This window comes from Syngnathus floridae, chromosome 14 (assembly GCF_059516105.1).
Source record: "Syngnathus floridae isolate MCC-2025c chromosome 14, RoL_Sflo_1.0, whole genome shotgun sequence".
Classification (NCBI taxonomy): Eukaryota; Metazoa; Chordata; class Actinopteri; order Syngnathiformes; family Syngnathidae; genus Syngnathus; species Syngnathus floridae.
In genome coordinates this window covers 6,435,643-6,451,008 of record NC_142426.1, presented here as the reverse complement: position 1 = coordinate 6,451,008, position 15,366 = coordinate 6,435,643, and the positions used below count along the sequence as shown (strand labels likewise).

At 49.1% G+C, this 15,366-nt stretch overlaps 1 protein-coding gene and 1 long non-coding RNA gene across 4 annotated transcripts; one reads left to right on the top strand and one right to left on the bottom strand.

Annotated features, from left to right (window-relative positions):
- Positions 1-370: 370 nt before the first annotated feature.
- On the bottom strand, positions 371-12,192 carry efr3a (EFR3 homolog A (S. cerevisiae)). Of its 3 annotated transcripts, XM_088395588.1 has the most exons (25): positions 11,878-12,192; positions 9,988-10,064; positions 9,591-9,718; positions 9,289-9,439; positions 8,588-8,709; positions 8,031-8,180; positions 6,951-7,097; positions 5,647-5,725; positions 5,399-5,534; positions 5,118-5,189; positions 4,497-4,664; positions 4,310-4,424; positions 4,131-4,182; positions 3,889-4,061; positions 3,675-3,750; positions 3,357-3,518; positions 3,146-3,277; positions 3,014-3,081; positions 2,798-2,925; positions 2,561-2,611; positions 1,791-1,876; positions 1,446-1,494; positions 1,274-1,377; positions 1,156-1,205; positions 371-1,086 (listed from the first exon to the last, which is right to left on the bottom strand). In XM_088395588.1, the coding sequence occupies exons 1-25, from the start codon at positions 11,885-11,887 to the stop codon at positions 981-983; spliced, it is 2,592 nt and encodes an 863-aa protein (XP_088251714.1). In that variant the 5' UTR covers positions 11,888-12,192; the 3' UTR covers positions 371-980. The 3 variants fall into 3 exon arrangements, with proteins under 3 accessions (XP_088251714.1, XP_088251712.1, XP_088251713.1); XM_088395586.1 differs by lacking the exon at positions 2,561-2,611 and having other exon boundaries at positions 11,878-12,190; XM_088395587.1 differs by lacking the exons at positions 2,561-2,611; positions 5,118-5,189 and having other exon boundaries at positions 11,878-12,189.
- On the top strand, positions 11,113-14,810 carry LOC148387325 (uncharacterized). The gene is made up of 3 exons (XR_015862457.1): positions 11,113-11,268; positions 12,262-12,453; positions 13,193-14,810. It is a non-coding gene; the product is annotated as an uncharacterized LOC148387325 (long non-coding RNA).
- The last annotated feature ends 556 nt before the right edge of the window (positions 14,811-15,366 follow it).

Genomic DNA, 15,366 nt, shown 5'->3' with positions numbered 1-15,366 from the left:
AACAACAAGAGGGTTGGTCTATTTTTACTTGATGCTGCAGCATGTCGCCAGCTGTTACCATGGAAACATGCCTCAATCCTCTTCCATCATGCCTTTTATTGGTGTCAAAAACTAATAAAAAAAACAACAACAACAAAAAAAAACTCTTACACACACCCTCCGTAACATGATTACATGTCATCCTTAGGTTTTTTGTTCTGCATTTTACTGAAATGGGCAAAAAACAAAAATCCATTTGGGCAGTCTCTCGTTTGGAAGCTCTTCCCTCTCATAGCCAAAAAAGGAGAGCTTACAAACAGGAAGAGGAAGAAGCCTAGTAAAGGCCGCTGAAATCAAAGCAATGTGCCAAGGAAGACGCACTTTGTCAAGATGGAGTGTCGAGTGAACTTTATTTCCGCAACATTGTCATGATTCGACCACAAACAACAAAGCGCTTTCAAAATAACGAGCGTCCATCGTTTGCTGTGAACGCACCAAAGGCGTTAAATCCAGACCAAGCCACGTGAAACAACGTTGCCAACCCGACAAGTGACTTCCTGTCTTCCGCAATACAATCAAGTTGACTGTGATTGATAAATGGAGCATCGAGCGCTAAAGCTAACCACACTTGCTCGGCAAAATCAAGCGGATGGGCATCTGTTTCCTACTGCGCTTGATTGAGCGGACCCGTTTGCGGCGCCTCTATCGTTAACATTCATTTGGAGGCCAGATGGAAGCGTCCGCTTGCGAGAGAGAGTTTGCCAAGCGTCCTCACGCTTGTGTGGAATTCTTTACTTTCTTGGGAGTTAATCCAAAGCTGTAAATCCAAAGTTCTTTCCTTAAAAGGCCAAACTTCTTTTTTTCGGTGGCCATTTTGAATTCTGAAAGGTGTTCAAGGTTCGTTGACGCTCGTGAAAAGTGCACGGTGATGATGATACTGCTCTTTCCATATGCTGTGATATGAGTGACAACACTACAAACGCCTATGTGTGGACGTGCGCTCAGTAGACGCAGAGGTCAGGAAACTTCATCTCGTAGATGGGCACCGACTGGTGCTGGGTGTGGCCTGAGGAAACTGACAGCACGCCGGATGGGCTTGGGGGAGGTCTGGGTGGGGCACGTCACGCCATGAGCTCATTGCGAGTCGAGCATCGAGTGATGATGTTGGGTACTTACCTGATGGTGAGTTCAAAGATGTGCGCCAGACGCTCGTGTAGCATGTTGGCCTACATGGACACGCGAGGGGGGCAGGTTAGGTGAGCGGAGGCGCCGCTGTTAAATGTGCTGTGAGTACCTTGGACTCGCAGTGCGCCGCGATCTCCTCAAACGGAGCTTTCTGGAATTTCTCCATCACCTGCCGGCGACGCTCGCGTTCTTGATCCTCCAGGACACTCGTGTCTACACGCACGCAATGGGGAGGTGTTCACAGTCTGATGTTTGTCGCTGTTGTCTTTTTGTAATCTTACCGATGGCTTTCTTCAGGGTCTCAAAGGTGATCTCCTCGGCCAGCTGCGACTAAACACACACGCGGGTTTGTTGCACCATAAGAAAGTTAACGGCAGGTCAACAGGACTCAAATCAATTTTCAACCATCAAACAAATCAAGCAGAACAAAGAATTCTGCTCTTCATTCTTCGCAGAGGAAGAAAAGGAGACTGCGAGGGACCGTTGTACAAACATACTGTAGATGACAATAAGACTTGATAGAAGGAGAAATCAAGGTCAACTGTAGTCGACTTGCTCACTATCACCCTCTGGTGGCAGAAAGTGGTCAGAGGATAGCCGTCGGCGTCTTGGGCGTATCGACTGACCTTGTCGGGCAGGCTGCTGGCCAGGATGTCCACTTGTAAGGAGATGGTGTCCACAAAGCTCTTTCTCCGGGTCAGGCGCTCTTCATCTGCGGGATGGTGCACGGTCAGCGCTAACAGGTTGGCAGCGGCTACGCAGAGAACTCCGTGAGCGCTTCCCGTTGGCGCTACTTTTAGCTATGAGGCTAACACAAGCTAACACAAGATAAAGGACTTCCTCCAACCACAACATGAAAGAAAGAGTTTGTCAAATACTCACCATGGTGCCATGTGAGCCGCGGGGGGCGGGCACAAGTATTAGCGGTGCAAACAGTACACGACTCAACAACACTACAAGGCTGCGCTTCTCAAACTGGGGTCCCCTCATAAATATCGCACTAAATGATGTGTATTGTTGGCTCGCCTCCATAGCCACACCTCCGCACTAAGAGATCCCGAGTGCCGAGATTGGAATACAAACCAAATATTTGGTAATTGGTGAGTTTGTCAAATGTCGATTTATTACTACCCGCTTTGTTTTGGAATGAAAAATGATTCTGAGACATCAAATTTCATCTCAAGGGCTACCGCCAACACAGACAAAGTTGAGTAAAACCAAACCAAACGCGGCAATGATTGTTATCTTCTTCGTCCGGTAGCAACCTCCATTGTCCAAATCGAATCAATTTGAGCTTGTTAGGTAGTTCTTGCTCACCGGACCCCGAAGGTTTGAGAACGCCTATTTCAAAGGTCACGTAGGTGCTCTGCTTGGTGACTACAGTTGCTATGGTTACCTCTGGACGTCTGTTTGCACCTGTGCAGGATTTTGCCCACTGTGTAAAGCACTGACAGAAGAGGGAAACATCAAAGTCACGTAACAATTTTCAAAACGAAGCTTCCGCTTGGAGCAGACCTTGCGCAAAATGGACAAGAAACTACGAGAAACTGGTGACCGGGAGAATGATGTCAGGATGGACAATTTAAGAGGAGAGGAGCAAAAGAGAAGAGGAGAAGGCCAAAGGTGACGTTACCTGTGACCTGTGGCACATAGGGAACGTTGAGTCTGTCGGCGTTGTAGCCAGCGCCCGCCAGACTCTCGGCCATGTCAGTGCTCTGGAAGAAGAGCGCCACGTCGTCCCTGTCCAGGCAGTCGGGAAGCCTGTGCGCGCCACATCGAGAGAGAGCTCAGCGTGGGGACGAGGAGGGGGGAGGGGGGTGTGAGACAGACAAGAAGAAGCTGGACTTACGGGCACTTGTCACGGAAGACGTGCTCGGGGAGAAGGTAGGGAGCGTCCATGTTGCGCAGGTCGATCACCTGAAAGACGACAACAGCGGGCGTTGGCAGAGGTGCGGGCGAAGGGCCGGCTGGAGGCGCGGACCTTGCTGACGTGCTGGCAGAAAGCAGCGTTGGCGATCATCTGACTCAGGAAGTTGAGGTACGCCGCCACCAAGGCCAGCAAGCTACAACGCAGCCACACGGACAAATTCTCCTCCGCGGACAGAGCCATGTCCTACGTGCGGGTACAACAGATGTTTGAAAGTCTGAGCATGTTTGCATGTGGGCGAGGTGCGACTTCGGGCGGCGCAGACCTGCACCGCAACGGCCAGGCGGACCAGCTCCACGACAACGTCCTCATTGGCCAGCTCGATGGTGAGGATGGCGAGCGTGGTGAAGAGCAGCTCAAAGTTCTTGTGCACGTTGTCGTCCTCCTTGCAGCCCAGGTAGATGTGGCGGTACAGCTGCTGGCCGTGCTGACACACACACACACACACACACACACACACACACACACACACACACAAGTGAGCCTTACTCCTAGTTTCCGCGCCTCATCACAACAGCGGCCGATAATGAGCGACCTTTGGGGTTTCCGAGCGAATGGAGCAAAAAATACCATAATGACCAACCTTCTTCATAAATGCCACGTCCTGCTTGGAAATCTTCTCTCGCTTGATCTTTAGAGCCGCCACATTGGGGATGATCCTTGGGCACGCACATGGATATGTCCAAAGAGGAAAGGACAGGCAGAAGATGATTTTCAACGTATATTGCATTCGTCAGAAGTCAAATCAATCGTATTTGGCAGCCAGTCGGAGGTCGGCGGCAAGTCGCGGGCGGCACCTGATTCCTCGTAGCTTGGCGCGGTTGTCGTGTCTGTCGATGATGTTGTGCAGGATCTCGAGCACCAGCTGGCGCAGCTCGCTGTCCTCCATCAAAGAGATGGAGAAGAGCGGGTCCAGGAAGGGGGACGGCAGAGCGCCCGACATCGACTTGGACTTGAAACCGGACGTCACCTGCAAGTAACGGCACCCAAATCAAGATGCGGAATAAGACCCGTTTTAATTTAAAGAGTGGTGTCTGACCATAATGAGGGAGCTGAGCAACATGGTCTGGATCCTCTTGGTCCCCTGATGCCTGAAGGCGTCAGCCCCGCAGGTCCCGGAAATTGAGAGGAAAAACAAAACAACAACGTCAGCGGCTGGAAATTCGGAGTGAAGTAGCAAGGTGGCCCTTCGAAGCGACGACAATCCTTGCGACTCACCCGATCTTGACGGTGTCCAGCGTGTGGCACGGCGTCCCGTAGACGGGCACCTTTCCCATGATGAACATCATTACCTCGGCCCTTTGGTAGTCGGGCAGGTTACCGCCGAAGAAACCTGTCGGAGAGCAAGAAAAACGTGTCGGCTGGGCGCGCACACATGCAGGACTAGTCGCGTTCAAATACTTACCGATGGTCTGAATGATGGCATTCTGCACGATACGCTCGTCACTCTCCTTGCTGCGGCCTGACGAGTTGCTGGCGGCCGAGTTCCTGCGGGAGCCCTCGCCCAGCTCCAGGTCCACGCTCATGCGCAAGTGCTTCAGCAGCGTGTTGAACACCTCCAGCACCGTCGGCCCTGAACAAACGGCGCCGCCCGGTGGCCAGTGAGTGTCCAAATTGCGTGTATCACGCCGACAAACAAACTCACGCTACGACCGCTTGCCTCTGAGACTAGGCTAGGCTTGCACACGTTGGCACACGCTAGAACACGTTGGCACAGGCTAGAACATGCTGGCACACGCTAGAACATGTTGGCACACGCTAGAACACGTTGGCACATGTGACATCAGGTCTGGGCAAACGTTTCTGCTCCGGGGTCTCATTTTCAACCAAAAACCAGAAATGTTGAGAAAAACATTTCAAAATTGACTTAACTGACGAGCCATTTCTAATTTACAATTATTTAATTTGTTGAAATTCAAATGTTATTTGCAACAATCAAAAGAAATGTCAAGTTGATTTTCATAAAGGCGCGGTGATTTTCCCCAGCCCTGCCCGACGACATGTGGCCCTACGTTTGATGGCGTACCGAGCCACAGGTTGGGAGGGGTGGCGTGTTCGCTGTCCGCCGCATCGCCTCCTTTGCACTCTTGGATGCTTCCTGGCCGCCAGACATTTGGTTTATTTTGCCAAAATGCAGATGGTCAAACACACACACACACAAAAGCCGTGCCGAGCGACATCGTGGAACGTGTGGGGAAACCGCTGATGAAAATGGATGGAATGATGAACGATTGATTCCAAACTCCCAAATAGCTACGAGGGAATTTTCAGTCGACATTTTGGGTGCACTGTATAAAAATGACTCACCCACGGAGCCTTTGGCAGCGATGGCCACCGTCTCGAGCAGCACTTGTACGATGCCGGCACGTACTCGAGGCTGGCTCTTGTTGTGGGCATCCAGGTGACCCAGGACCTGCTGGATGACGTGGTGAGAGTGCTGCGCCTGCCACGCCGCCAGGAGAACAACAACGCTGTCATTTCATGCTGGGCTGACGGCGGCTTCGTTGAAGTTCAAATGGAATTTTTGTGAGGAATTGCTGAAGGAGGAGTCTGACCTGGATGGAGTACATGATGATCCTGAAGCAGGAAACGGCAAACTCGTTGGGATCCCACAGGTTATGGTTGTCCAGGTGGCTGTGGACGCAAAAGCCTCATGTCACCAAGTCACGCGTGCGCGGGAAGTCGACACAAGGTCGCGCGCCGCAGATGGCGGCCGACAGATCGGCTCGTCGACTAGGCCGCAGCTGCCGCTCGCCTCTCGATGAGGACGACGGCAGCTGGCGTGATGCCTACCGCTCCCTGAGGTCGCTGGTGTTATGCGGCGACCGTCCCGGAGGCTTTTCGACCTGTCAATCACGCACCCCGATTGTCACGCTGAGCTAGGCAGTGCTAAATGAGCGTTAGCTTCCATAACCAGGCCTTACTATTGGCGGCGAAAATGACAAGAACACCAGCTTCTCTCCACACACCATCAGGTTCCCAAACAAATGACATCACAATGTGCACATTTTTCCCTTTGTGATCCCGCGCACATGAATGTTGACACCGTGCAAAGCGGAATGGTCGCCAACTCCATGATTGGCGCGCTTCTATTGCCTTCAAAGATGAGTTTGACACCAAGCCAAAAAAAGTCTCAGGAAGCCATGCATGGAAATAAACTAACAAACATAGAAAATCTTGCCAGGCTAAAACTGTTGCAGAATCATCCACAAGGACATCTTGACGCTGTCAAGTATGACTCGCAGTGCATACAAAAAGCACAGCCTCCATTTTAAGAGGACCGACAAGAACCTCTATTAAGCTGCAGTCCGACGTGACGTCAATATGAGCCCCCCCTGGCCCCCCTCCCCTGGCCCTCCTCCTCCGTCCCTGCTTCTATTTATAGCAGCATCGCACCCCCCAGCCTGGCCAGTGACACCACAAGAAAGAAAAGAGAGAAGCCGTGCAGCCGTTCAAAGACTGCGAGGCGCTCAACACGACGCCGGTCGGCGTCACACACCAGCGATGCTTCATGAGGTCGACCGCCGGAGGGCATGAGACCCCCAAAGGCCAAGACCAGGGAATTGAACGTTCATAACGAGGCGAGACGTGCATTCAATGCCTTGAAAATGAACAAGTGGCATGCAAATGACCACACCTTTGTTCTCACTTGACATGACTCACAGTGTGAGTCAATCGAATGGCTGCAAGGGGGAAGTCATCACTAGTGTGTGTGTGTGTGTGTGCGTTTCGCTTGCATGCATAGTTTACCACTGTTTCCACTATGTGCAATCTATTTGATGTGTTTTCCGTAAGTGATTGCAACGGAGTCGCGTGCAACCCGGCAGCCCCGGCGTGCGTGCATGTGTGTGTTACCCACACGAGCACGGGTCTGACGGCGTTGTTCATGTTTCCGTAGGCGGCGCGTCCCAGCAGTTCTCTAAAGCAGCTCTCAGCCAGCGCCGCCGGATTCTCGCTGCCGTCTTGACCCGACACGCACGGCGTGCTTGGATGCACTGCCCCCACCCTGACACACACATATATATAAACAGCAAACGTGAGTTGGACCGCAACCATCAGTTTACTCACCAAATATTTTATTTACAATGGATCAAATGAGATGACATTTGTACAATTGGAGTCCAAAAGGACATCATTAAAAGCGCAGAATGGAGAAGAGTCAGTTGGCGAATGGTTCGGTCTGAAAATCTGCAAAAAATGTCGCTCCTTGTGTTTTGGAAAAGACGTCACGTTAAACAAAAGCCAGGACTAAGCGGAGGCTCGGAGGGGGGAGGGCCTTTTGCGTTGCCACTCGCTTCCTCTCTTGTGAATGACCTCGTGCACCTTAAAACACATTCTTAGCCATTGTTCGAATGAGGTTTACTGATTTAATTCTTCAGTTGGTGGTTTAACTGTTACTGTGGGTTTATTTTCAGTTGAGAGTTAAGAAATTAGATGTCTCACAAGAACTAACAGCATGGGTGTACTTTGACCCTTGAAAAATATTTCACATGGCTGCCCGGGCGAAGGGCGCGGGCAGGCGAGGTCGTTAGGCCGGTACGAGCATCCGATGGGAACGCCATTAAAAATGGCAGATGGTGGCGGCCCGATCTCGGTCAGATAATTGGACACCGGTGACACACGGAGACGCTCCAGTTGCGTGGGGAAATAATCACCCTTAGCCAGGGGAAAGCTGCCAAAGGAGGAAGACAGAAAAGAAGGCAAGAAAACGTCTAAAAAAAGATTTCTGTTGACATGGAAACGACTTTAGGAGAACGGCAAAAACAAACTCACTCAAAACGCCTCCATCCGAAATCATCTTTCCCCATTGAAATGACAGTAAATGCCAAAAACTAATTAACTAAATAGACAATCAAGTGGCTCGCACCTTGAAAAATTTCTAAATTGATGGCTCTTACGTTGAGGCGCCAGTGTATTGTGAGGAGATCTCTCGTGTTACCTCTCCATGTCATCAGAGTCTTGCATGTTGAAAAGCATGGACGGGATGAGTTTGTCCATGTGCTGCGGCTCCCAGATGATGGCCTGCAGCTCGTCGTTGACAGTCTTTCGGACCACCCCTTGCAGACCCTTGATGCCAGCCACTCGGATCCTGATGCCCGCGGACAAAAAAGAAAAAAACAGTTGGGTGCAACATTAGTTGAAAAACGCTCTCATTATGTTTGCATCACATGGAAAGAGCATAACAAAATGACTCGCGTGGATACATCTGTCAAGATGATATCTACGTCTAATGTGTACATCAGGGCTCACCTCCGGGGCACCTGTCTTTAATTGAAATGAACAGAATGCCCATGACGTGTGTACAGAGCTCGCTGATGAGGTCATCATTTCAAAAACATTGTGGATGAGAGCCCTTGAGGACCGGAGTCCGTGACCACGGCTATACATCAATACCGACATATGACGTATCTCTCATTATAATCAGATGTATCCATCTACAATATCTGGAACTGTTCATGGACAGAATGTTTGTAGCAATGACCAAGAGGTACCGACCTGGTCTTGGTGTCCGGGTCCTCGTGGGTGGAATGGCACATGGCGCTGAACTGAGAGACAAAAAAGTCATAGCGGCGGTGGTAGGATGGAGTGTCTTCTTCAATGTTGGCGAATTTCACAAACTACAGAAGGGGGGGGGGGGGGGGGGTATAAAAAAAAAAAAAAACTCATCAGTGACAACTTCACATGACCAAAATACACATACACACACATATACATAGTTCATATTGCTGTGGCACAAAGAGGAGCTGCTGCGGGAGAGCAGCAGATTTAAATGGCTGCTCTGGCTTGGTGCCTAATGAGCAGCTTCGGCCATCTCTTTCTTTTTCCTGCGCCGTGACGCATCAAGGATCCCACGCAGACTAGACGCAAGCACACAATCACACAGACGAGGCCGCGTTGTGAAGGAAGAAATTGCCATTAACCCAAGAGTGAACCCCAAAGCGCCGCCCCGCCTCGAAGCTGCCGGCTCCTTCGTCAGCCTCGAAATACCACAAATAGAAAAGGGGCCGCTCGCCAAAGAAAAGCCCACTCATAAATAAAAATCATCAGTGGTAAATGCTGCAGCTCGGCCTCCTGCTGGGATGAAGCGTTCACCATGGAGCAGGCAAGGAAAAAAAACGTTTTCAAAGAGAGAACGCGAGGGAGCTCGTGTCTGGACCCCCCTTGCACATTCTTCCGCATGCACACAGTGTTCTCACCGAGTTGGTCCCCAGAACCTGGAGGTCAGGTTCCCTAGACTCCAGTAGCTTGGCCACCATGTGCAAGAAGCTCTCCACAAAGGGTTTGATGCTCTGCGAGTGACAGGCCATCAGCAGCTGGTCCAGGGCCTCCATGGCAATCACCACGTTCCTGAGCAGCAAGCACACACAGAAACAGCCCCTTTCACTCTCTATGCACACCAGGCACTAGCCACAATGCTAACGTAGCATCTGCCTCCTGCTCAGGGCGTACAATGGCCCAACAACCCTTATGGGCACCAATTGCGGCCCGTGCTACTCACCCATAGCGATGGCGCACCACATCGCGGCTGAGGCGCTCCGCCAGGTACGCCCCGATGCGGTCCAACTTCTCCGGAGCCGACACGGCGTAAAAGGTCAGCTTCTCCATGTCCGACTTGCTCAGACCGTTCTGAGTGTGAGAACGCGGAGTACGGTACGGGGATGTTATCAAGAATGCTAACAATGCTAAGAACAAATAGCTAGCACAGACTCGAGGTCCTTCCGACCTGCATGAAAATATGTTTGTACCTGTAAAGGAAAAGTTATCTTGTTTTGGAATGCACTCAACTTGGAAGGACATTTGAAGGCTAACGAGTTGGCTACGAAATTAGCGTCACAGCTTTGTGTGTGTGTGAGTCGGAATGATCTTTGAAAAACACAAAGAACGAGTCATCTCACCTTGGGGTCCTCTGGGAAGATGTTGTCTACCAGACGTTTGTAGCGGGGTCTGAGCGGCCCGCAGCAGCCGCAAACTCCTGCAACATCAGCATAACGGACCGTTAGCACGCTAGCCAAGTTGCAGTTCCTTCGTCCGTTTTCTCTCCTGCTTGCTCTCGACTACAATGCAACTTGCGAGACACTCGCCATCTCGGGTAGCAATGCAGAGAAGCTGCTGGATGGTCTCGAAGAAGACTCAGGCCTCAATGAAATTGAAATTATCCTAGTTTGACATGTTTATTGAAATGTAAGAACCTAGCAAAGGTGCCCAAACGATGCGAGTTTATTTGATTGCAAGAAACAACAAATTAGCTATTAAAATGGAACAAAAGAGATTTTCACATTTCAAATGGAGGAGCGCCTCGGTTCAACTTTCAGACTTTTGAAAGGCAGCGCCGCCAGAAATGTGCGTCCATTCATACAGATAGCCACTAATTGCAATAGCACTTTCTCAAAGTCTGAACATTCAGCTCGAAGCGTGCATGGCAGTGGGCGGGACTTAATGAGGCATGAAAGACAAGCTCAATGTCCTCCGACGCCCGTCAAACATCTGCTGGCCTGCAGGAGCAACATGAGCGCCAGGCGCGCTCACGTATGAACGGACCAAACACAGCCTCCCTCCCTCTCATTGGTTGGAGCACCTGTCTGAATGCTGGCATCTGACTAGACACTGAGCGGGAGTGGGTCAAACACCTGAGACGAGAGCGCGGATGAATGGTCGCCGGCCACTGTGCTGGGAAGCTTCCACACTAGGAGGCCCACACGCACCCACACGCCTTGGTTTTAGCAAAGTAGATTCCTTCCCGACTCGATGTGCAGGAGATGAAGCGGCGCTCGGCCTGTCAGGCAGACGTTGACATGTCGCTCTCTCTCTCTTAGGCATCTGGCCCTCGGTCGCCCTCTCTCTCTGCCCTTGCAGCGCTTCGCCTCATCACGCTGCGATTGAAGCTGCAGTGCTCCGCAAAGCGCTAACGTGCCAATGGGCATGACCAATACACACGTTCTCATATACTCACTCACACACAAAAATAGGACGCAACCAAAGTCTCTCCAGTCCAAGTGTGGATTTGTGACTTGATCGGGACGTTGTGTGAGGCTGGCCAGGGCAGCTTTGTTTCGTGTCTGCAGAGCCGGCGTTCATTAGAGTCGTGACCTTTCCCAGACACTAATCCGTCTTCCAGGACAGCGCCAACGCCACCTCGGAATCATTTCCGACAGCTTTGGCGCTCGCGGGTCGTACAGGTAGGGTCCGGGGTGAGTTCACCACCTACACTCATAAGAGCTGTTGGACTTTCCCAAGATGTCAATCGACCACCAATGGCGTGCTGGATAATCGGGAGAGCCGTAATTTTCCCCAGAGGGCTGATCCAATGTGTGGGGGTGGGGTCAGCCCATCATTTATAGTCTACAACAGCAGTCCCCAACGTTTTTAGCACCACGGACCGGATTACTGTCAGAAAATATTTTAATGGACCTTATTTGGTTTGTCCCACCCCAACGGAAGTGATGTAATAGATAAAAATAAGTAAGAGAAAACGGAGAAAACTGAACAGAATAAAAAAAGAGCTCCCCAAACAGATCATAAAAGTATCGGAACTGATTTTAAACATGTCTAAATTCCAAGAAAAAGAGATGTTTACAAAGGGCTCTACATAGCGGTTCTTTTCCAATCGCGGCTGGTTTGGCACGCCTCCCCGCGATAAACGGGGGTTCACTTTTTGTCGAAACACACCTCCCCAGCCGCGGGGTCCTTAAACGCACCACTCGTATTTGATCTCGGACTTGTCAATGCTCGCGTCCCCGTCCGAGATAGTAATCGCCATTTAAGTTGGAAATGTTTTCCGTTCTTACCCGCCGGCATATTGGTGTCGTCCAAGTGCCGCAGAGGCTGCGTGGGCAGCTAGTTAGTTAGCCTCCATGTTCTCTGACGCCACCTGGCATCGCAATGGCTAAGGCAGGCCACCACTTCCGTGTCCTGACGGCACCCGACCCACCGCCAAAGTCAGTACAGAGCGCAGAATCCGTCGTCGTCGATGACGACGCAAACCGAACCCGCTCCGCGGACGTGAAGCCTGCCCAGCGTTCGAGTTAACGTCCGAGCACGGCTACGGCTCACTGTGTGTGTATGTGTGTGTGTGTATGTGTGTGTGTGTTGGGGGGGGGGGCGGTTTTGGACCGTCACAAGACAAGACGGAAGCCGCCCGTCGCACTGACTTAGAACTTCCTTCTCGGTAGCACAGCAACAGGAAATGTTTGAACGATGACGGGAATCCCAAAAAAGAAGATGAGAAAAGAAACGAAAGAACCCCTCCACACTCTTGAAGTGCATGTCTCCCGATGACGCTCAAACAACCGAGGGTCCATGAATGCACCGTGATGGAACGCGCAGGTGTGGAGGGCGAGCGCGCGCGTGCACGAGATATAACGGTAAGCTGACGTCATCTAACTTTTTTATTACTTTTCGTCAGTTTACCACATGATCAGTTGATTTATTGATTGATTACATGTTCATTACATCATTACATGATGTGCTCTTTTTCTACTGCTTGATTTTCATCAGGTTTGTTTTTGCTTTCATAGTGAAAACCAATTATTAAGGAAAATTCAGAAAATAAATTAACTGTCGTCCGACTGCCCAGAACAATCGGGAAAGGTGGAAGTGTGGGTGTGCATTTGTCTCAAATGAAGTAATTTTGTCCTTGAGGATTTATTTTGGGACGTTTCCCCACAAGTACAGTGTCGAGGCGAATTAGCCAGCATCCTACCACTAAAAATAGCAGCAGGCCACAGCGTAAAATCGGTTGCTCTTTTTAAGCTCTTAAAGACCTTTCAGACTTACGGCCGGTGAGAGGATTGGACGCGACTCTTCTTCAATGCAAATGAGCGGGGCTGTACATACACAGTTAAAAAGATGACCCCAAAATAGACTCTAGTCTTGAAATTGATCAATTTTCATCATATTGTCCTTTAGTGCCTTGATTGATAGACTACAATGTTCTTCTTGATTGCAAAATACAACATGAAACAAAAGACATGATTGTCTAGAAATATGGACTGAATATGAACTTTGTCCACCTAGCTATCTGATTGTCTAGAAATATGGACTGAATATGAACCATTGTTTGACCACCTAGCTATCTTCTGTCTCTATCTTTATCTACAATAGCACTCATTGTGCCCTGATATTGACTGGCGACCAGTCCACGGCGTTGCCCCCTCTGGCTAATGAGGACAACCACTGTTGCAGACGGTCATCCGAAATAACATTGTCTGACTGGAATCTACTGCTATTTATGGCACAAAGCTGTCATTCGCTTGCCACGGTTGCCACGGTAACAGGTAATGAATGGCGCAGCGTCGGCGGGGGGTTACTTTTCTTTCTTTTCATCAGGTTGCCGTTGCCATCCAACGGGAAGTCGGCGGGCATTGGAAGATGAGGCAACCCAACCCAACCTATTGTTTGACGCCGAGCGGGACAATGCGCCTGAGTCGATACCGCTAATCTAGCTTCTCGGTCAAAGTGGCAATCTTGCTTTGGCATGACCTTAGCAATATTTTGAGTCGCCTCGCGTTTCAGCAAAAGAAAGAGCGTAGCGTACCTTTTGCTAGTAAAGGTTTGACATTTGAAAAAGGACATTGCACCACATACCTTGTTTTCAAATTGACTCAGCAAAGAGTCCTCAAGGAACCGCAGGGTTCTGTTTTAGGTCCCCTCATATTGCTGCATACTCTATATTCATACTTGCCACAGATTTTTTTTTGGGAGCGGTGTTATGTATATGTAGCTCCTGTATAACATACAGTATATATTCGTTCATGCAGTATTATGATGGGTGTCAAATATTTGCAGATTTTTTTTACGATTCATGTAGCAATATGAATTTTGTTTTGCAATGCTGAGATAGATTTTAGCAAGAAACATGAAGTAGACAAGTATTATGTGCCACTCGTTCGCACCTCGACAACACCCAAGATCGGGCGGGATTCACTTTTAGCGCGCCAAGCCACATGCTAACAAAGTGTTAGCGTTCACGCTCCACATCTATTTGGGGTTCAGTTCATTATCATTTTGCCGCCACCGTTGGCACACGAAATGTGAAGTATTTGGAACGCAATGTGTCTGGAACACTGTTACTACTGTGCAATCCTACGACTCGGATTGCTAATCTATATTTTCTAACTTTTTGTTGCTGGACTGCACCTTCTGCCTGCCAACCGGCCAATCATAGGCCAGCGTCAGGCCCGACTGTATGAATATTCATGAGTTGGTTATTTAAGAGGCTCTTGCCATCAGATTGGCGACGAGTTGAACTTAATCCCACTTTTTTTTTTAATCTGATGATCCGTGCGTTTCCGAAAAGTGGACTGATGATGTGTAAGCTTCTTAGGTCGTCGCTGTTTGCAAGCACCGCCAATAGATTAGATTTTTTTTCCCCATTTTTTTTTCTTTTCATTTCAAATGTAAATCTTTACTCATTGTCATGGAAAGTGGTGGAGTAACTTTCAAAAAGTAATTTATTATAGTTACTCACTACTTGATTCAAAAAGTAACAGAATTACTTTATAATAAATGTAAATAGTAACTCAAAAAGTAACTGAGTTATTGTTGAAATAAGTGGAACACATGGGTACATAACCTTCAATATTTATTGCACAATGTTTATTCTGCACTTGAAGTATTTTGTTCACAACAGAAGTAAACATTTCAACAGCATAAAGTGTTTTAAATTCTGTAATCCTAATTCAATAAAGCAAGCTCCCAATCTCAGACAACTGGTTTGGTAGACATTCTTTAAGTATTTTCTTCAAAAGTAAACGGTTAAACAATATAAAGTGTGTTTACAGTCACTGTAGCAAATTAAATAAATCACACTATCACAACCTGAGACAACAAAAGTAAACATTTCAACAACATAAAGTGTGTTTAAGTATTTCCTTCAAAAGTAAACAGTTAAACAATATAAAGTGCGTTTGCTGTGTGCGTGTGCCTGCTCGTCCAGCTAACATTAGCAATGATAGCGGGCTAATCATTCCGATTTGATTCTGGATCTTGTTTTTAGTCCTCACTCTGTTACTTCTTGTGCATGAATGCTTCTATAAAAATAGTTTGTTTCCCTCCCTGGTCCCGATCTATGCTATGTTAGCATTTAGCATGTGCGGTGTTATTTTCTTCTACGCATAAATAGCTTGTTTAGATAAATATGGCGACCTTTCATTTATTTGCAAAGAAAATGAGGCGGGTAAAAAGAGAGCGAGGAACAATTCTATGCATCTAGCCAGGGGATCCGGGCCTTTCGGCGGCCTAGCTAACATAGCCGCTGACATTTGAACGTGGCCCGA

Excerpts from the sequence above, each read along its gene's own strand:
- efr3a (XM_088395588.1), bottom strand. Across the intron at positions 4,062-4,130 it reads TGCTCAGCTCCCTCATTATG|GTGACGTCCGGTTTCAAGTC; the intron begins GTCAGACACCAC and ends CGTTACTTGCAG. Across the intron at positions 3,751-3,888 it reads GCCAAGCTACGAGGAATCAG|GATCATCCCCAATGTGGCGG; the intron begins GTGCCGCCCGCG and ends TGCGTGCCCAAG.